This window comes from Mustelus asterias, chromosome 24, assembly GCF_964213995.1.
Source record: "Mustelus asterias chromosome 24, sMusAst1.hap1.1, whole genome shotgun sequence".
NCBI lineage: Eukaryota > Metazoa > Chordata > Chondrichthyes > Carcharhiniformes > Triakidae > Mustelus > Mustelus asterias.
Genome location: NC_135824.1, coordinates 31759526 through 31780959, shown reverse-complemented (window position 1 = coordinate 31780959; position 21434 = coordinate 31759526). Strand labels below are relative to the sequence as shown.

Below are 21434 nucleotides of genomic sequence, written 5' to 3'. Positions count from 1 at the left end.
GTTGGGATCCCAGTCACGTCACTGGCGGGGGATGGGGACAATTGGGTCACGCCTAACAGAAACACGATTTGGGCCTTTTGTGGGATTTTCCGCTCTCAGTAGCCGATCCTGCCCAATGAAAACGGGAACAGAAAATCAGAACAGAAAATCCCCCTCCACTTTATGGTTGGCACAGTGGTTAACACTGCTGCCTCACAGCGCCAGGGGCCCTGGTTCAATTCCCGGCTTGGGCCATGCTAAATTCTCCCTCAGTGTACCCGAACAGGCGCCGGAGTGTGGCAACTAGGGGATTTTCACAGTAACTTCATTGCAGTGTTAATGTAAGCCTACTTGTGACACTAATAAATAAACCTAAACTTAAGATTGGTTCTGACCACAAGTCCCTGCGTGACGAATTATCAAACTGTGTTGATTGACTCAAACTGCAGTGCTGCTGATCCCTGTGGTATCAGCTGTATTACCGACCAGTGTCGATTTAGCTCCAAGACTCCCAAGTGCAATAACGCAAGTTCAGCATCAGTGGGAAATAACTTCTTATCAAAAATACTTCGAGTGCAAGCCGGGTTGTGAAGGTTCAAACGGAGGACTCTTCATCCAAGAATCTTTTCGCTGTTTGAAGACAAGCCTCCGTTCTGCATTCAGGCGCCATTTAGACTATAACCGCACAGCAAACCCAGTTGACATCAGGAGCCATGATCCAATTGTGAGTGCGTCCTTAAATGGAATTTTGTCTAACTTGTCTAAGATCCCTGTTGGAAATCATGTTCTTACTGAAGCAAATAGTGTGTCTGTAATCAGAAACAGATGGGAAAATGTGCCTGTCACATCTCTTTAACATAATGTCCCAACTTAGAACAGTAGGATGGTGTATAAGCCCTGTGGCCCAGTGCCATGCATTGCATAGAATCCAAAGCTGCAGATTCCCCAAAACATGCATTTTCCCTTTTGCACGACAGCTCAAAAAGTGATGAAAAAGGAAATTTGCCACATTGTTCCAACAGTTAAAATTGAAGACAGACCTTTTTTTTTGGCGGAGAGGCTTAGTTTATAAATATCTTCGTGCGCATTGCTATGATTAGCCAACAACTTTCATCATCCTGGTAGTCACGTGATACAATGATAATGAAGACAATTGGATGGGCCCGGATCTTTTATTGTCCCGTAACCCCTACGTTCCACATTAATACTGAGCTGAAAGTGTAATCGTCAACAGGATCCAAGATTGGCATCTAACCACGACATGACTTGGTTATTCTTGGAAATTCCTCCTCCCTCCCTCACGAAAGCATCTTGTATTCAGTTTGCATCTCTCCAGATGGCCAACATTGGGTGATGGGGATGTTGGACTCATGTCAGTGACTCACATTTGTGGTTAACATGCACACTAAGTGTGTTATTTTTCACTGTCACATACACCGAGTGATTTGCTCTCACTGAGTCATGACTGGGATATTTTATTGCTTTCCCACCCTTCCCCCTCCTCCCCCCACAAATGTCTAATCAACAGTGCAGAGGAAGAACATGCAAAGCTTCGTCACCAATTTAAGAATATGCTGAAATCCAATTGGGAATGATGAATGCAGCAAGTGATACAGGAAACCTGAATTGCCCCACACTATGTATAAGGCATCAACTCATTAATCATTATCCAGAGACTGGTATTTAGCATAATTTGGTGTATGTAGAAAGGCTAATTCCTATTTGATTTGATTTGATTTATTATTGTCACATGTATTGGGATACAGTGAAAAGTATTTTTCTTGCGCAGGCAAAACATACCGTTCATAGAGTACATAGGGGAGAAGAAAGGAGAGGGTGCAGAATGTAGTGTTGCAGTCATAGCTAGGGTATAGAGAAAGATCAGCTTAATTTATTGGAAGATCCATTCAGAAGTCTGGTAGCAACAAGGAAGAAGTTGTTCTTGAGTCGGTTGGTACGCGACCTCTGACTTTTGTATCTTTTCCCCGAGGTTGAAGAGAGTATGTCCGGGATGCGTGAGGTCCTTGATTATGCTGGCTGCTTTTCCAAGGCAGCGGGAAGTGTAGGCGGAGTCAATGGGTGGGAGGCTGATTTGCATGATGGACTGGGCTATTTTCACAACCCTTTGTAGTTTCTTGCAGTTTTGGTCAGAGCAGGAGCCACACCAAGCTGTGATACATCTGGAAAGGATCTTTCTGTATGTAAACAATTTGTGTTTACACTAGGGACTCACTTTGACTGCATGTGGTTGGATGTCACATTATTACCTCAGTAGTGCCTTTTGCATCACAAGACTGCCTGAGGCACTTCACAGAATTGAGGGGGGCAGCAAAAAGTAAGAGAGGTAACAGCTTCAAAAGGCTTTGAGAGCTTAAAGGATTTCAGAAGATAATTCTAGAACACAGGTATGTGGTGGGTTGAAGGTTCCACCACCCCGATCAAATGAAGGATTTAGGAGCAGTGAGTTTCCAATATCAAATATAAAGTTTGCCTCACAATTATTAATCAGAATGTGTTTTTTAAATGTGTGTAAGCTCTGTGATGTTTCCCAGTTTTGCAGCAACTTTTTATAAGTGAAGTGAATACGTGTGATTTATGTGTGTGTTGTTATTAAACATTTAATTTCCTGTTAATTTTACTTCTTTATAAACCTGATTCCTACTCTGTAGGCTGCAATACACAGTATGCCTGAGAGTTATTTGTCAGCCTGTTGTAAAGTTTTGTTGTAATTATTTTCAGTTCCAGTTCTCTATATGTTCCCTTAGTATTGGGATATGTGTAAAACACTGTGGTGGAGGAACATAGGATAAAAGCAAATTACTGCGGGTGCTGGAATCTGAAACAAAAACAGAAAATGCTGGAAAATCTCAGTGGGTCTGACAGCATCTGTGGAGAGAGAATAGACCCAACGTTTCAAATCTGGATGACCCTTCGTCAGAGCTGTCAGCCCTGATGAAGGGTCATCCAGACTCGAAACGTTGGCCCTTATCTCTCTCCACAGATGCTGTCAGACCCACTGGGATTTTCCAGCATTTTCTGTTTTTGTGTAAGAAGCATGGGAATTAGGAGCAGAAGTAGGCAATTCAGCCCTTCAAGCCTGCTCTGCCATTCAATCAGATCATGGCTGATAGCTTCCTGGTCTCCCTACCTGTTCTCCATGCCCCATTTGATATCAGAAATATATCTATCTCCTTCTTGAAGCTGTTTAATCATAGAATCATAGAAACCCTACAGTACAGAAAGAGGCCATTCGGCCCATTGAGTCTGCACCGACCACAATCCCACCCAGGCCCTACCCCCATATCCCTACATAGTCCCATATCCCTAATGATTCAGACTCCACTGTGCTATGGGGCAAAATATTACCCAGACTCACTTAAAATGGCACCTTTATGGACATTTCAATTGAATTTTGCAGCATTATCTCTGTAATTTACTATAACCTTTGGGATTTGTTGTGAGACGTGACACTATAATAGACACTGTCCCTCTCAGGTGGTTGTACAAAATCCCACAGCGTTATTTGATAAAGACCAGGGGAGTTCTCCCCAGTGTCCTGACCAATACTTCTCCTTCAGCCAACACCTGAAACAGGTGATTCGGTTATTGTTCTCTTTGCTGTTTGTGGGAGCTTATGGTATGCAAATTGATTGCCACATTACAATGGTTTCATGACTTCTAATATACCTAATTGAAATTTCCTGAGATTTAATTTATTATTGTCACGTGTATTGGGATACAGTGAAAAGTATTGTTTCTTGTGCACTGTACAGACATATCTTACATACAGTAAAAGCAAAGTACTGCGGATGCTGGAATCTGAAACCAAAAGGGAAAATGCTGGAAAATCTCAGCAGGTCTGGCAGCATCTGTAAGTAAGAATTTTAACAACACCAGGTTAAATCACCAGGTTAAAAAGGTTTGATCTCCAAGAAGATCGCGCATATCGACATTAACCTGGTGTTGTTAAAACTCTTACTGTGTTTACCCCAGTCCAATGCCGGCATCTCCACAGCATCTGTCAGGACAGCTGACGTTTCGAGCCTGTGGGAGAAAACGTCTCTTTTCTCTCCCTACAGATGCTGCCGGACCTGCTGAGATTTTCCAGCATTTTCCCTTTTGGCCTTACATAGAGTGCATAGGGGAGAAGGAAAGGAGATGGTGCAGAATGTAGTGTTACAGTCATTGCTCGGGTGTAGAAAAAGATCAGCTTAATGTGCGGTAGGACCATTCGAAAGTGCGATGGCAGCAGGGAAGAAGCAGAAGAAAATTGTAAACAGCACAAAGCTCAATTTTTTTTTTTCCTCGACTTGTTTACGCATAACAGTCACATCTCAGTTCATACGAGGCACGGACTTTGTTTGTGTCATCTGTCTTTGCATTGGTCATGAGAAGAAATATCCAGAGCGTGCATGAGTTCTAAACACATGAAGGAATTTACAGCCCTGGATCCTCACACAATGCTAAGAGAGTTCCTATATACAGTGTTGCCTTCTCAAAGATTTTTTCTGTTCAGTAATTTTCTGAATAGATTCTATGGAATGCAGTTTTACCCATTTCATACTTAGACTATCTACTCTACGCTAAATTTAGTGAACAGAGGGAGCTGAGTCACAAGTTGTGATGGACGTTTTAGTCCTGATATAAATGCTCATTTAATACCACAAATATATTTGGCGGTGTCACATCACACAAACAGGAAGCGCTGCCAGGCATCTGCAGCGTATTTCTGGATATCCCTATTTTTAGAATTCCAGTTTGAACCATTGGTTAAAAGTTTAAGTTTCACACTAGTGTCTGGTGGGTGCACCAGATTCTCCAGACATCGGGTGAAATGCAACTGGGAAATGCTGCTACTAAATGAAATCTTACCAGTTCGGCTTGTTAGGTGTGTGGCATCTTGAACTCGGAGGAAGAAATGGGGAACTTTGTGAAGAATAAGAATAATAAGAAAAGGGTGGCACCAGTGGTTAGCGCTGATGCCTCACAGCGCCAGGGACCCGGGTTCAATGCCAGCCTCAAGCCACTGTCTGTGTGGAGTTTGCACATTCTCCCCGTGTCCGGGTGCTCCGGTTTCCTCCCACAGTCCAAAGATGTGCAGGTTAGGTGGATTGGCCATGCTAAATTGCCCCTTAGTGTGTGTGACAGTGAAAAATAACACTGTCAGGGGGGTTAGCAGGGCAAGTACGGCATTACAGGGATTGGGCCTGGGTGGGATTGTTGTCAGTGCAGGCTCGATGGGCCGAACAGCCTCTTTCTTCACTGTAGGATTCTATGATTCTATTTTATGATTCTAGGAGCTGAAAATTGCTTGTTTCCTTAATCCCACTGCCACCTCATCCTTGTTTTCAATTGCCTTCATGGTCCCACCGTTTCCTGTCTCTGTAATCCCCTCCAACCCCCTGGGATCTCTGCGCCAATACCAATCTCTTGTGCAACCCTGATGTTTATCACTCCACAATTGATGGCTGTTCTTTCAGTTTCCTCTGCCCTAAGCAATGGGATTTTCTCCTCAAACCTCTCAGTCCCCTGTGATCAGTCAGCCTGACTTCAGTAATGGGGAAAATGACAGAGTCTATGATAGGTCATTTAGAAAATCCTAATAGTATTGTATTGTGTGCAATTTTGGTATCCTTATCTGAGGAAGGATGTCCTTGCTATCGAGGGAGTAGCGAGGGTCTTAGCTATGAGGAGAGATTGGGTAGACTGGGGTTGTTCTCCTTGGAAAGACGGAGAATGAGGGGAGATCTAATAGAGGTATACAAGATTATGAAGGGTATAGATAGGGTGAACAGTGGGAAGCTTTTTCCCAGGTCGGAGGTGACGATCACGAGGGGTCACGGGCTCAAGCTGAGAGGGGCGAAGTATAACTCAGACATCAGAGGGACGTTTTTTACACAGAGGGTGGTGGGGGCTTGGAATGCGCTGCCAAGTAGGGTGGTGGAGGCAGGCACGCTGACATCGTTTAAGACTTACCTGGATAGTCACATGAGCAGCCTGGGAATGGAGGGATACAAACGATTGGTCTAGTTGGACCAAGGAGCGGCACAGGCTTGGAGGGCCGAAGGGCCTGTTTTCCTGTGCTGTACTGTTCTTTGTTCTTTGTATCTCCATGGCCATTTACCAAAGTGCACTGTATACAATTCTCAGATTCTGTGCATTATCCATTAAAAATATTTTACATGCCTTAGAGGGAAAATAAACCTCTTACCATTTAATAAAAGCCTTCAAATCATGGTCTCTGAGAAAAATGCAACTTCTATGTCAAAAAACCTTGTAATTCTTGTAATCTTATTAACTTGTGTCAACAGACCAGAAAGTACATCGAATGGCCAATCTGTTACGATAGCTCCTTGAAACTGCCATTCGTTCTCAGATGAATGGAACACCTACTGTGCTGAAACCCATTAATACTTGAAACTCAGCCAAGCATTGATAATGGGAACAGCTGTCCAAACTATAGTGTATTGAAATGGGAAGAACAGAACATAGAACATTACAGCACAGTACAGGCCCTTCGGCCCTCGATGTTGCGCCGACCTGTGAAACCAATCTAAAGCCCATCTAACCTACACTATTCCAATATCATCCATATGTTTATCCAATGACCCTTGAAATGCCCTTAAATGTTGACGAGTCCACTACTGTTGCAAGCAGGGCATTCCATGCCCTTACTACTCTCTGAGTAAAGAATCTACCTCTGACATCTGTCCTATATCTATCACCCCTCAATTTAAAGCTATGTCCCCTCGTGCTAGCCATCACCATCCTAGGAAAAAGGCTCTCACTGTCCACCCTATCTAATCCTCTGAAGATGCTCATTTCAATTTCAGTGCAGATTCAATTTTTATCAAGTGTAGATTTTCTTCATCAGCCGTTTAAGTCACAGTAGAAAAGATGACAGCACTGACTGGTAGGACATTCTGTAACGTTTCTCATTGCATTATAGTGCTTTTTTCATTTGAAAAGCACTGTAATACATCTGATCAAATACATAAGGCTCACCAATGTAAGGGTCAACTTATCTTAAAAGGATGGATCCCTATGATGAACTGCTGCATTAAAAGCAAACCTACATTGCAAAATAGAACATACTAGTGACACTTGGAAGATGTTGGCTAGGCTTTATACTTCCAGTCTGGTCCAGACTCCTCAGTTGGTTTTCCATTTTCTTCACAAATTCTCAAACCCAGAGTGCTTTAAATGGTTTACCAAAACTCTACACCATCAGACAAAAATAATGTGCAGGAACAAACGAAGTTGTTTTGCTCCATTTAAAATGGGGAACCCGACCTCAGCGGGGACGGGTCTGCATTCCCAAACTGCAAAAAGGCCAGTGGATACTGGCATGGGGTTGGGAACGCTGAGGGAAAATCGTACTTCCTTCAAAGTAAATTCAAAGTGTGGGCGTCCGCCCGTCAAAACGCTTCGGCACACAGTCAACAATTTGGTGGTTTTTGTGAGGTGAGGGTGGCATGGTGGCACAGTGGGTTAGCACTGCTGCCTCACAGTGCCTGGGACCCGGGTTCAATTCCTGCCTTGCGTCACTGTCTGTGTGGAGTTTGCACATTCTCCCCGTGTCTGCGTGGGTTTCCTCCAATAATCCAATGATATGCGGGTTACGTTGATTGGCCATGCTTAATTGTCCCTTAGTGTCAGGGGTATTAGCAGGGTAAATATGTGAGGTTACGCGAATAGGGCCTGGGTGGGATTGTGGTCGGTGAAGAATTGATGGGTTGAATGGCCTCCTTCTGCACTGTAGGGATTCTATGATTCTATGAGGGGTGAGGTTTAGGCGTCACTGTTGGGAGCTGGGATACTGCATTGGAAAACCAAGACGGCCCTTATAGAGATCTCACCCCCCACTCCCTCACTCATCCCAGCGCAGTTCACAAACTGCGAAGCAAACCCGCCCCTGGTGTGAGAAGACAAAAAATTGGAACATGAAATCCCATATGGGTCAGGTGCACAGCCTGTGAGCTGTGGTTTGCTTTCCCCAAGACCAGACAGAGGAAGATTAGGCCCAAAGTGGTCAGGAATCCAAACATTGGCCAGAATGTTACTGCCCCGCCTGCCACAGGAATCAGAGCGGGCGAGGGGCGGACAATGAAAGTCCGTTGACCTTGAGTGGGATTTTACAGTTTTGAGATGAGCGAGGCCGTAAACTCCCTCCGATTGCGTCAGCCATTTTGCTTTGTGGAAGCTGTGCGTGAGGGAGCTTGGCATAACTTCACGCAATTTAAGGTGCACTGCGTTAGTAATGATTATCGCTTGTTGATGTAGGTACAATGAAGCCCTTGTGTAAACACCACCGACAGGGCTTCTGGTTGTCACGATTCACGGAATGGATTTCAGAAAATGATATCACCCCTTTTGTTTCTTTGTAGCTTCATTCAGCTGCATTATATCTTAATTGTTTTCTATAGCTGAGTAAATAGAATTCTAAACATTGCAAAGCAGACTCTCAGCCAATTGTGCCTGCGGAAATGATGGCCAGTTTTAAATAAAAGGTATTGCAAGAGCAAGACATTGAGATTTTCAAGAGAACAAAACACAAGAGTTGTCTTTGACTATCGTTGCTAAATGTTTTATAACTGTATTGTGGGATAAACAGAAAATGAAGCAAGATGTATCCAGTTTTAAGTACAACATCTTTCACACTTCTTACATAAGGTGTCCATCCAATGACAAATGGCAAGGTGATATTTAATGGGATGTTTTCTTAATGGCACAATGGAAGCAAAAGTACAACCTCAAATGGAGAAACAAGCTAGTTACAGAAACAGAAATTCAATCAAGGAGCAGAACTGAAGTTTGAAGTTTATTTATTAGTGTCACAAGTAGACTTACATTAACACCGCAATGAAGTTACCGTGAAAATCCCCTAGTCGCCACACTATAGCATCAGAGGACAGGAGCTCAGATATCACAGCACCTGACTGAACAGCAGGGAAGAGCAATTTTCAACCCAGGCTATTGTTGTAGGATGGATGTAGAGGAGCCAATACTTCTCCTGGCCTTTATCAGGAGAGAGGGGCCTGAGCTGTCTTCAAGTTTGGCGGCACAGTGGTTAGCACTGCTGCCTTGCTGCACCAGGGACCCGGGTTCGATTCCCGGCTTGGGTGCTTGTGTGGACTTTGCAGTCTTCCCCATGTCTGCATGGGTTTCCTCCAGGTTCTCCGGTTTCCTCCCACACTCCAAAGACGTATGGGTTAGGTTGATTGGCTATGCTAAATTGTCCCTTCGTATCATGGGGACCAGCGTAAATATGCGGGGTTGCAGGGATAGGGACTGGGTGGGATTGTTGTCGGTGCAGGCTTGTTGGGCTGAATGGCCTCCTTCTGCACTGTAGGGGTTCTATGTTCAGCTCTTATTTGCATTGAGCAACTGAGGGCTGAGAGAAATCTCTCTTAATCCGTGATGAAGTAATCTGGGAAAGCTAGTGGTGGTGCCAAGCCCGAAACAAGCTAGAAATGGAGAAGGGAACGCACCGAGAGGTCAGCAACAGGTCACAGAGGAGAATGACTACTCCACAAATCTACACAGCAAAGTGGTGATAACAACAAATACAAACGCACAATGCTACAGGTGTTGGAAATGTGAAGTGAAGGTGGCAAAGGCTGGAAATGCTCCAGAACTTGCCTCACCCCTAGCCAAGCTCTTGCAGTATAGCTATAGCATGGCATCTACCCAGAAATATGGAAAGTTGCCATGGCATCGACCCAGAAATGTGGAAAATTGCCCAGGTATGTCCTGCACACAAGAAACAGGACAAATCCAACCCGGCCAATTACTGCATCATCAATTTACACTCAATCATCAATAAAGTGATGGAAGGGGTCATCAACAATGTTATCAAGTGGCACTTACTCAGCAATAAATGTGCTCACAGGTACTTGGTTTGGGTTCCACCAGGGCAAACAGCCGATGACCTCATTACAGCCTTCATTCAAACATGGATTAAAGAGCTGAACTCGGGTGAGGTGAGAGTGACAGCTCTGGACATCAAGGCAGCATTTGATTGAGTTTAGCATCAAGAAGCCTTAACAAAACTGGAGTCAATGGGAACCAGGGGGAAAACTCTCCATTGGTTGGAGTCATACCTGGCACAAAGGAAGATGGTTGTGGCGGTTGGAGGTCGATCATCTCAGCTCCAGGACATCTCTGCAGGAGTTCCTCAGGGTAGTGTCCTAGACCCAGCCATCTTCAGCTGCTTCATCAATGACCTGCCCTCCATCATAAGGTTGGAAGTGGGGATGTTCGCCGATGATTGCGTAATGTTCAGCAGCTCCTCAGATACTGAAGCAGTTCATGTCCAAATGCGGCAGGACCTGGACAATATTCAGGCTTGGGCTGGCAAGTGGCAAGTAACACTTGTGCCACACAAGTGCCAAGCAATGACCAGATGAGAGAGAATCTAACCATTGCCCCTTGACATTCAATGGCATTACCATCTGAGTTCCCCATTATCAACATCCTGGGAGTTACCATTGACCAGAAACTGAACTGGACTACTCATGTAAATACTGTGGCCACCAGAGCAGGTCAGAGGCTAGGAATCCTGCGGCAAGTATCTTATCTCCTGACTCCCCAAAGCCTTTCCACAATCAGGAGTGTGATGGGATATTCCCCACTTGCCCGGATGAGTGCAGCTCCAACACACTCAAGAGGCTTGACACCATCCATGCCAAAGCAGCCTGCTTGATTGGCACCCCAACCACAAACATTCACTCCCTCCACCACTGATGCACAGTGGCAGCCATGTGTACCAGCTACAAGATGCACTGCAGAAATTCACCAAGGCTCCTTTGACAATAGATTCCAAAGCTACGACCACTCCGAAGGACAAGGGCAGCAGATACATGGGAACATCACCACCAGGAAGTTCCCCTTCAAGCCACTCACCATCTTGACTTGGAAATATGTTATTGTTCCTTCACTGTCATTCAATCAAAGTACAGGAACTCCCTTCCTTAACAGCATTGTGGGTGTACCTACACCACATGGACTGCAGAAGTTTAAGAAGGCAGCTCACCATTACCTTCTCAAGGGCAATTAGGGATGGGCAATAAATGCTGGCCTACCCAGCGACCCCCACATCCATTTAATGAATGAACAAAAGGGGTGAAGGCAAAGAATGAGCACATATTTTCTCACTGTTTCTGACTGGCTTTGTTGCCTTCTGGTAAAAGAAAGTTGAAAATAGACTTCACATACAAAGGCAGTAGACAGGACACCAGACCAAAGTAGTTATGCATGAGATGAAATAGGAACACACGAACACAAGGGCAGCACGGTTGCACAGTGGTTAACACTGCTGCCTCACAGCGCCGGGTTCAATTCCAGCCTCGGGTGACTGTCTGTGTGGAGTTTGCACATTCTCCCCGTGTCTGCGTGGGTTTCCTTCGGGTGCTCCGGTTTCCTCCCACACTCCAAAGCTGTGCAGGTTAGGTGGATTGGCCATACTAAATTGCCGCATAGTGTCCCAGGATATGCAGCTCAGGGGATTAGCTGGGGAAATACATGGGGTTACTGGGATAAGATGCTCAATCAGAGAGTCAGTGCAGACTCAATGGGCCAAATGGCCGCCTCCTGATCTGTAATGATTCGATGATGTTTGAAGCTGTATTCTGATAATGACGAAAATCAGAAGTCATTTAATCAATCAATTTTCTCCAATTAAAACTTCTACCACTAGATGACAGTAGATTCCACCAACAGAGCCTCCAAAGCTGTATTGACATGGAACCCAGGGTCATCCTGAATCTTAATCAACCCCTAAAACTCACTGTTCACAAAAACCAAGATAATAGACAATGAAATTGCAGTAAAAGATTCATCTTTAAAACATTGTAAAACCCAGATCACAAAATGGTTGAGTAATGTAATCTGAATGTTATCAAATAGAATTTGGATGCCCTGGATTTGGTGACTTCGGTTGTAAGAATGGCCTTCGATGGAATCACCTACATTTAGTTTTAATTGGCCCGTCTGTTGTAATTGGTGACCCTTTCGTCATTGCTGCCATTGGATTTTCTGCTTGCAAAGGAAGCAGTATTGAGATTGCACGTGAGGGCAGCACGGTGGCACAGTGGGTTAGCACAGCTGCCTCACAGCGCCAGGGACCCGGGTTCGATTCCGGCCTCGGGTGACTGTCTGTGTGGAGTTTGCACATTCTGCCTGTGTCTGCGCGGGTTCCCCCCCCCGGGTTCTCCGTTTTCCCTCCAAAGATGTGCAGGTTAGGGTGGATTGGCCGTGCTAAATTGCTGCTTAGTGTCCCAGGATGTATGGATTAGCGGGATAAATAGGTGGTGTTATGGAGATAGGGCCTGGGTGGGATGCTCTGTTTAAGAATCAATACAGACTTGATGGGCCGAATGGCCTCCTTCTGCACTGTAGGGATTCTATGATTCTAAGTCTCCTTTGCATCTGAAATATTGACTTGAGTCAGTAATAAATAATAAGTTGATGAGCTGGACCCCATTCGTTTGATACCTATTTTACCCAATAAAATCTCAATATAATTTATTTCATATTGATTTTTGCCGCTTGCTTAAGATGATGTTGCGCAACTTTAATCCCACTTTCATTACTGGAGAATTTGCAGATTACAGTCTGATAGTTCGGTTGGTTAAACCGAGCGGTTGTTGCTGGGCAGAAGTGGCCATTCAGCTTTGTGCTAACATTCAGAACAATGGAAGGCAAAGCGTTCCAAATGGTTGGTGTTGGTGTGGGGTGGGGATCAGTCTCCATTCTCCAATCTCCATTAGAACTGTAAGTCAGTAGGTGCTGGGCCTTTGAAATTTTAACTCTGCCTATGTGGGGAGGGGTTAAAATTCCACCTTTTATGAAGAAAATGTAATTACAGCAGATTTCCTAAAGAACTTTGGGGTGGCACAGTGGTTAGCACTGCTGCCTCACAGCGCCAGGGACTCGGGTTCAATTCCGGCCTCGGGTCACTGTCTGTGTGGAGTTTGCACGTTCTCCCCGTGTCTGCGTGGGTTTCCTCCGGGTGCTCCGGTTTCCCCCCACACTCCAAAGATGTGCGGGTCAGGTTGATTCGCCATGCTAAGTTGACCCTTGTGTCAGGGGATTAGCAGAAGTAAAATTATCAGGGTAAATATGTGGGGTTACGCAGATAGGGCCTGGGTGGGATTGTGGTCGGTGCAGACTCGATGGGCCGAATGGCCTCCTTCTGCACTACAGGATTCTATGATTCTAACGATATAAGTAATACTGACAAAAAAAATCATAGAAACCCGACAGTGCAGGAAGAGGCCATTCGGCCCATCGAGTCTGCACCGACCACAATCCCATCCAGGCCCTACCCCCATATCCCTACACATTTTACCCGCTAATCCCTCTAACCTACACATCTCAGGACACTAAGGGGCAATTTTAGCATGGCCAATCAACCTAACCCGCACATCTTTGGACTGTGGGAGGAAACCGGAGCGCCCGGAGGAAACCCACGCAGACACGAGGAGAATGTGCAAACTCCACACAGACAGTGACCTGAGCCGGGAATCAAACCCAGGTCCCTGGAGCTGTGAAGCAGCAGTGCTAACCACTGTGCTACCGTGCCGCCTTTAGAGCATCAGATTAGAGCATTAGAGCATCAGATGCAGCAATTGTATGTCACCACAGATCTCAGCGATGATATAAAGGTGTTTGGGGCACAGTTAGGAAATTCTTAAATTTTAACTGTTGGCATGAACTGGCATGGCTGCAAGGACCAAGCTGGGCAGTGAAGGGCGGGAGATTTTTAACTTTTCCCAACTCTTCACTCCTGCCTGAAGCTGAAGAGATTTGGCATCACCGCCAGTGCTTGGGAGACAGAATGCAGCTCGGTGGGTGGTGGGGGAGGCGGTGGAGAAAGGATGGGGAACCAGGGCAATAGTTCCGGGGAAACTAAGTAAGGAGTGGGGGGGGGGGGGGGGGGGCGTTGGGCTTGACTGGGAAAGTCCACAATTGAGAGCTGAAGCCTGGGACAAGGGAAGCAGCTGATCTTCTTGTGAGCTCCTCCAGCCACACAAGAAAAGTTTAGAAGTTTAAGAAATAAACTTACCTGGCCCTCCTCCTTTGTAGTCATGATGTGGAGATGCCGGCGTTGGACTGGGGTAAACACAGTAAGAAGTTTAACAACACCAGGTTAAAGTATTTAACTTTAACCTGGTGTTGTTAAACTTCTTACTGTGCCTCCTCCTTTGACCAGGATCTTGTCCATGGCCAGATATTGCAACAGGTTTGACAAAGTGCAGCTCAGGATTAAAATGGTGTGCCCATTCTGATGTCTAAGGGCAGAAGGATTTTTTTTAGTTTATAGAGGTTTACAGTATGGAAACAGGCCCTTCAGCCCAACTTGTCCGTGCTGCCCTGTTTTTACCACTAAGCTAGTTCCAATTGCCCACATTTGGTCCATATCCTTCCATACCCATCTTACCCATATAACTGTCTAATGCTTTTTAAAAGACAAAATTATACCTGCGTCTATTACTGCCTCTGGCAGCTCGTTCCAGACACTCACCACCCTCTGAGGGAAAAACTGCCCCTCTGGGCCCTTTTGTATCTCTCCCCCCTCGCCTTAAACCTATGCTCTCTGGTTTTAGACTCCCCTACCTTTAGTTAGAGCATCATGATTGGTGCAAGCTGAGAGGGCTGAAGGGCTTCTTCCTGTGCTGTGCTTTTCTTTGCTCAGACGGAGACTTTGCTGTTTGAATTAGACCACCACTCCTCTGCGGCAAGTAGTCTTAATAGTTAAATAGTAGGAGCCTGATAAGACACTTTCCCCCCACCAAACATGTCCCCACCCCCCCAACTATCTTAAATCCCCTGAGCTCAGTGCTACCAAACAGGGATAGGGAATAGCATATTCCTTTTTGTTTATGTTTGATACTCATTGTACAATATTGAAGATCTGAAGTCATCTAATGTAAGTTTCTGTTGAGGGTGATAATCATGCTGAATCCTCTTCTCTTGTTCAACAGATCGATGAGCTCCCCGAGGGAGCTGTGAAGCCACCAGCAAATAAATATCCAATTTTCTTCTTTGGAACTCATGAGACGTAAGTACATTTAAAAGGAATAAAAGGGTAACTGTGATCAGCATTGTACATTTTGTTACATGAAAGAGACTCAGTGTTACAAAAACGGATCCAGGCTCTTAGTTATCCAAATAGATCTGAATGAAGCCTTTTTCAAGAAATTCTAGCTAAGTACGTAAAGTTGGTAAGGACATAAACAAATAACGTACAACTACAGGATTCCGATTTTGAGTTAACTCAGTTTGGTTTTCCTGAAACTATGTTTCTCGGCTGATAAATATTGCTGATCATTGAATCCCTACAGTGCAGAAGGAGGCCATTTGGCCCATCAGGTCTGCACTGACCACAATCCCACCCAGGCCCTACCTCCATGACCCGAATTGTTTACCCTGCTAACCCCCTGATGTTAAGGGGCAATTTAGCATGGCAATCCACCTATCTTTGGAATGCTGTGTGGATAGTGCAGATATATTTATATATATCATAGAATCATAGAATCATAGAAACCCTACAGTACAGAAAGAGGCCATTCGGCCCATCGAGTCTGCACCGACCACAATCCCACCCAGGCCCTACCCCCATATCCCTACATATTTACCCACTAATCCCTCTAACCTACGCATCTCAGGACACTAAGGGCAATTTTTAGCATGGCCAATCAACCTAACCCGCACATCTTTGGACTGTGGGAGGAAACCGGAGCACCCGGAGGAAACCCACGCAGACACGAGGAGAATGTGCAAACTCCACACAGACAGTGACCCAAGCCGGGAATCGAACCCAGGTCCCTGGAGCTGTGAAGCAGCAGTGCTAACCACTGTGCTACCGTGCCGCCCAGTATATATATATATAAGAACTGTTCAGATTCTTTAAATGAGTATTTCAGGAATATCTATTTATTTTTACAACCATAAGGGGTAATTCTACAAGTTTTTTTGAGGAGGTAACTAAGTGTGTTGATGAAGGTAGGGCAGTTGATGTCATATACATGGATTTTAGTAAGGCGTTTGATAAGGTCCCCCATGGTCGGCTTATGATGAAAGTGAGGAGGTGTGGGATAGAGGGAAAGTTGGCCGATTGGATAGGTAACTGGCTGTCTGACCGAAGACAGAGGGTGGTGGTCGATGGAAAATTTTCGGATTGGAGGCAGGTTGCTAGCGGTGTGCCGCAGGGATCAGTGCTTGGTCCTCTGCTCTTTGTGATTTTTATTAATGACTTAGAGGAGGGGGCTGAAGGGTGGATCAGTAAATTTGCTGATGACACCAAGATTGGTGGAGTAGTGGATGAGGTGGAGGGCTGTTGTAGGCTGCAAAGAGACATAGATAGGATGCAAAGCTGGGCTGAAAAATGGCAAACGGAGTTTAACCCTGATAAATGTGAGGTGATTCATTTTGGTAGGACTAATTTAAATGTGGATTACAGGGTCAAAGGTAGGGTTCTGAAGACTGTGGAGGAACAGAGAGATCTTGGGGTCCATATCCACAGATCTCTAAAGGTTGCCAGTCAAGTGGATAGAGCTGTGAAGAAGGCCTATAGTGTGTTAGCTTTTATTAACAGGGGGTTGGAGTTTAAGAGCCGTGGGGTTATGCTGCAACTGTACAGGACCTTGGTGAGACCACATTTGGAATATTGTGTGCAGTTCTGGTCACCTCACTATAAGAAGGATGTGGAAGCGCTGGAAAGAGTGCAGAGGAGATTTACCAGGATGCTGCCTGGTTTGGAGGGTAGGTCATATGAGGAAAGGTTGAGGGAGCTAGGGCTGTTCTCTCTGGAGCGGAGGAGGCTGAGGGGAGACTTAATAGAGGTATATAAAATGATGAAGGGGATAGATAGAGTGAACGTTCAAAGACTATTTCCTCGGGTGGATGGAGCTATTACAAGGGGGCATAACTATAGGGTTCGTGGTGGGAGATACAGGACGGATATCAGAGGTAGGTTCTTTACGCAGAGAGTGGTTGGGGTGTGGAATGGACTGCCTGCAGTGATAGTGGAGTCAGACACTTTAGAAACATTTAAGCGGTTATTGGATAGGCACATGGAGCACACCAGGATGATAGGGAGTGGGATAGCTTGATCTTGGTTTCAGATAAAGCTCGGCACAACATCGTGGGCCGAAGGGCCTGTTCTGTGCTGTACTGTTCTATGTTCTATGTTCTAAGTTCCCACTGTTAGCACAGAACCTTGCCAGCTAGGAGAGTATATAGAATCATAGAATCCTACAGTGCAGAAGGTGGCCATTCGGCCCATCGGGTTTACACCGACCATAATCTCACCCAGGCCACCTCCTCGTAGCCCCGTGCACTTACCTTAGCTAGTCCCCCAACTCAAAGGAGCTATTTAACATGGCCAATCCACCTAACCCGCACATCTTTAGACTGTGGGAGGAAACCAGAGCACCCAGAGGAAACCCACACAGACATGGGGAGAACGTGCAAACTCCACATACACAGTCACCCAAACCAGGAATCGAACTCGGGTCCCTGGGGCCGTGAGGCAGCAGTGCTAATCACTGTGCCACCGTGCCTTCATATGAGGAGGTTGGTTACCTGTCTGCTCCTGATTTGGTGGTGTGTTATTTGTCACTCGGGTAGTCCAAGTTGTTGTGGCAACCCGTAATTTTCCATGTGGGTTGTAGTCTGGAGTTATGCACAGTGATGGTAGAGGCTCCAAACTCTTTCCATTACGTGGCTGAGCAGTAATCTCTCCTGCCCTTACAGCGTGCCAATGGCGTGTGTGGGAAGTATTTGCAGGTTGATGTTCAACCAGTTTGGAGGTTTTATGAATGAACCTTCCTGGACCATCAAGCCCTGGGGTGATTTGAACCCCAGAACTTCTGGCCCAATGGCAGAGACGCTAACCCACTGCACCACAAGACCTCCATCCCCCTCCTGGTTTACTATTCACTCAACTGGAGTCAATGAGAGCAAACAGAGTGAAGCAGTCAATTCTTCTCCTGCCAGTTGCAGCACCCCCATTGTCACCCCACTGAGATCAGCTATCTCATGACGCACAGGAGGCTGAAGCTGCCTGGGTTTGCAGTTTATTTCCACATTTAGCAATGCATTTGTCAAAGAAAGATTTATATAGCACCTTTCACAACCTCATTGTTCCCAGTTGCTTTACAGCCAATGAAGCACTTTTGAAAAATAGTCACTTGAGGGAAATACAACAGCCAGTACATACGCAATAAGCTCCCATAAACAGTAAACTGATAATACCCCGATAATCTGTGCTATTGATTGAAGAATAGTCATCGACCATGCCACCAGGGAGAGACTTCCCTAAACTTCTAAAAGTTTAAAGTTTTATTTATTAGTGTTATAAATAGGCTTACATTAACACTGCAATGAAGTTACTGTGAAAATCCCCCAGTCGCCGCACTCTGAGGGAGAACTTAGCATGGCCAATCCATCCAATTAGCACGTCTTTCAGACTGTGGGAGGAAACTGGAGCACTCAGAGGAAACCTACGCAGACAATGTGCAGATTCCGCACAGACAGTGACCCAGTGGAATTTGCATATTCTCCCTGTGTCTGTGTGGGTTCCCTCCGGATGCTCCAATTTCCTCCCACAGTCCAGAGATGTGCGGGTTAGGTTGATTGGCCACAATAAATTGCCCCTTAGTGTCAGGGGGATTATCAGGATAAATAAATGGAGTTATGGGGATAGGACCTGGGTGGAATTGTGGTTGGTGTAGACTCGATGGGCCAAATGGCCTCCTTCTGCATTGTAGGGATTCTATGATCTATGACCCAAACCGGGAATGGAACCTGGATCCCTGGCGTTGTGAGGCAGCAGTGCTAACCACTGTACCACCGTGCCACCCTACGATTCGAAACATCTTTGAAATAATCTCATTAGATCTTTGATAACGACTTGAGAGGTCACATGGAGCCTCAGTTTAGTGTCTCATATGAAAGATGAGCAACTCCAACAGTGCAGCACTCCCTCAGTACTGCACTGAGATAGAGTGTTGGCCTAGATTATGTGCTCATCATGTCACACTATCTGTAACCCCCACAGCTTGCCTGGACTTGCGGAATCTCACTGGCTGTCCTGTCTGGAGACAATACACATCTCTTTAACCTGTCTCAATGCTCTCTCCACTCACATTGTTTGTACCTTAAAGACTTGATTAGCTGTAAGGATTCGCATTCCAACCATTATTCTGTAAATTGAGTTTGTGTCTTTATATGCCCTGTTTGTGAACAGAATTCCCACTCACCTGAAGAAGGAGCTTAAGGCTCCGAAAGCTTGTGTGGCTTTTGCTACCAAATAAACCTGTTGGACTTTAACCTGGTGTTGTTAAACTTCTTACTGTGTTTTCCCCAGTCCAACGCCGGCATCTCCACAGCAAAAAAATCAGCAGAGATTTATACTATTGGGTGGGGGGGGCCTGGGGGTTGGGGGGGGGGTGGGGGTAGCCTGGGGGGGGGGGGGGGGGGGGGGAGGGTGGGGGGGGCGGTGGGGTGGGGGGAGGTGGTGGTGGGGGGTGGAATGGAACAAAGGGAATGTAAATGAGGATACAGAAAGCTGAGAAAGTACTAAAAGTGTCCATTAAGTGATCAGCAAGCGTGAATGGCAGAACAGAGGCACAGATTGTTAAAGGACTGCCTGAGAAATGTGGCAGTTGCCCTGAAAAGGGGAGCGGGGGGGGGGGGGGGGTGGGGGGGGGGGGGTGAGCGGCAAGAAGAAGAGCTGGAATGGAGAAGTGGAAAAATTGGAGTCAGAAAGAAAGATGATAAAATGGATGAGTGAGATGAAACAAAGTGAAATAAAATCAATGGAAATGGGGTGAAGGTGGAGGGGAGAGTTCACGCTCTGAAGTTGTTGAACTCAATGTTCAGTTCAGAAGGCTGTAAAGTGCCCCAATCGGAAGATGAGCTGCTGTTCCTCTGGTTTGCATTGGGGTTCATTGCTGGAACATTAAAAAAGGCCAAGGGCGGACAGGTGGACAGGAGAGCAGGGTGGTGTGTTGATGTGGCAAGTGACAGGAAGGTCTGGGTCCTGTTGCGGACGGACCGAAGGTGCTCAGCAAAGCGGTCGCCCAGTCTACGTTTGGTCTCTCCGATGTAGAGTAGCCGGCATTGGGAGCAGCGAATGCAATAGACCAGATTGAAGGTGGTGCATGTGAAGCTCTGCTTCACCCGGAAAGGGTGTTTAGGACCTGGGACAGTGAGCAGGGAGGAGGTAAAGGGGCAGGTGTTACACCTTCTACGATTGCATGGGAAGATGCTGTGGGCAGTGGGTGAGGTGTTGGGTGTGATGAAAGAGTGGACCAGGGTGTCCCAGAGAGAACAGTCTCTGCGCATTAAGAACATAAGAAATAGGAGCAGGAGTAGGCCATCTAGCCCCTCGAGCCTGCCCCGCCATTCAATAAGATCACGGCTGATCTGAAGTGGATCAGTTCCACTTACCCGCCTGATCCCTATAACCCCTAATTCCCTTACCGATCAGGAATCCATCTATCCATGATTTAAACATATTCAACGAGGTAGCCTCCACCACTTCAGTGGGCAGAGAATTCCAGAGATTCACCACCCTCTGAGAGAAGAAGTTCCTCCTCAACTCTGTCCTAAACTGACCCCCCTTTATTTTGAGGCTGTGCCCTCTAGTTCTAGCTTCCTTTCTAAGTGGAAAGAATCTCTCCACCTCTACCCTATCCAGCCCCTTCATTATCTTATAGGTCTCTATAAGATCCCCCCTCAGCCTTCCAAATTCCAACGAGTACAAATCCAATCTGCTCAGTCTCTCCTCATAATCAACACCCCTCATCTCTGGTATCAACCAGGTGAACCTTCTCTGCACTCCCTCCAAGGCCAGTATATCCTTCCGCAAATAAGGGGACCAATACTGCACACAGTATTCCAGCTGCGGCCTCACCAATGCCCTGTACAGATGCAGCACAGGGGAATATGTGTTGAGTGGTGTCATCATGCTGGAGTTGGTGGAAATAGCGGAGGATGAGCCTTTGAATGTGGAAGCTGGTGGGGTGAAAAGTGAGGACAAGGGGGATCCTATCCTGGTTCTGGGAGGGAGGGGGGCTGAGAGCAGATGATGGGTGATGGGTCAGATGTGGTTGAGAGCCCTGTCAACCACAATGGGTGGAAAATCGTGATTGAGGAAGAAGGAAGACTTATCGGCAGCGCTGTTTTGGAAAGTGGCATCATCAGAACAGATGTGGCGGAGGTGAAGGAACTGAGAGAATGGGATGGAGTCCTTACAGGATGCGGGGTGTGAAGAGCTGTAGTCAAGGTAGTTGTGGGAGTTGGATACTAGTGGACAGTCTATCACCAGCAATGGAGACAGAGAAATCAAGGAAGGGAAGAGAAGTGTCGGAGATGGCCCACGCGAAGGTGATAGAGGGGTGGAAATTGGAAGCAAAATTGATCATTTTTTCCAGGTCCAGATC

The 21434-nt window shown here is 46.1% G+C and overlaps 1 protein-coding gene across 1 annotated transcript in view; it reads left to right on the top strand.

The window, feature by feature from the left end:
- Positions 1-21434, top strand: part of hdgfl3 (HDGF like 3) — a 137705-nt gene that overhangs the window by 67748 nt on the left and 48523 nt on the right. The window contains exon 2 of the mRNA XM_078241535.1: positions 14967-15043. Coding sequence (XP_078097661.1) covers positions 14967-15043 — 77 coding nt within the window. The remainder of the gene's footprint in view (positions 1-14966; positions 15044-21434) is intronic.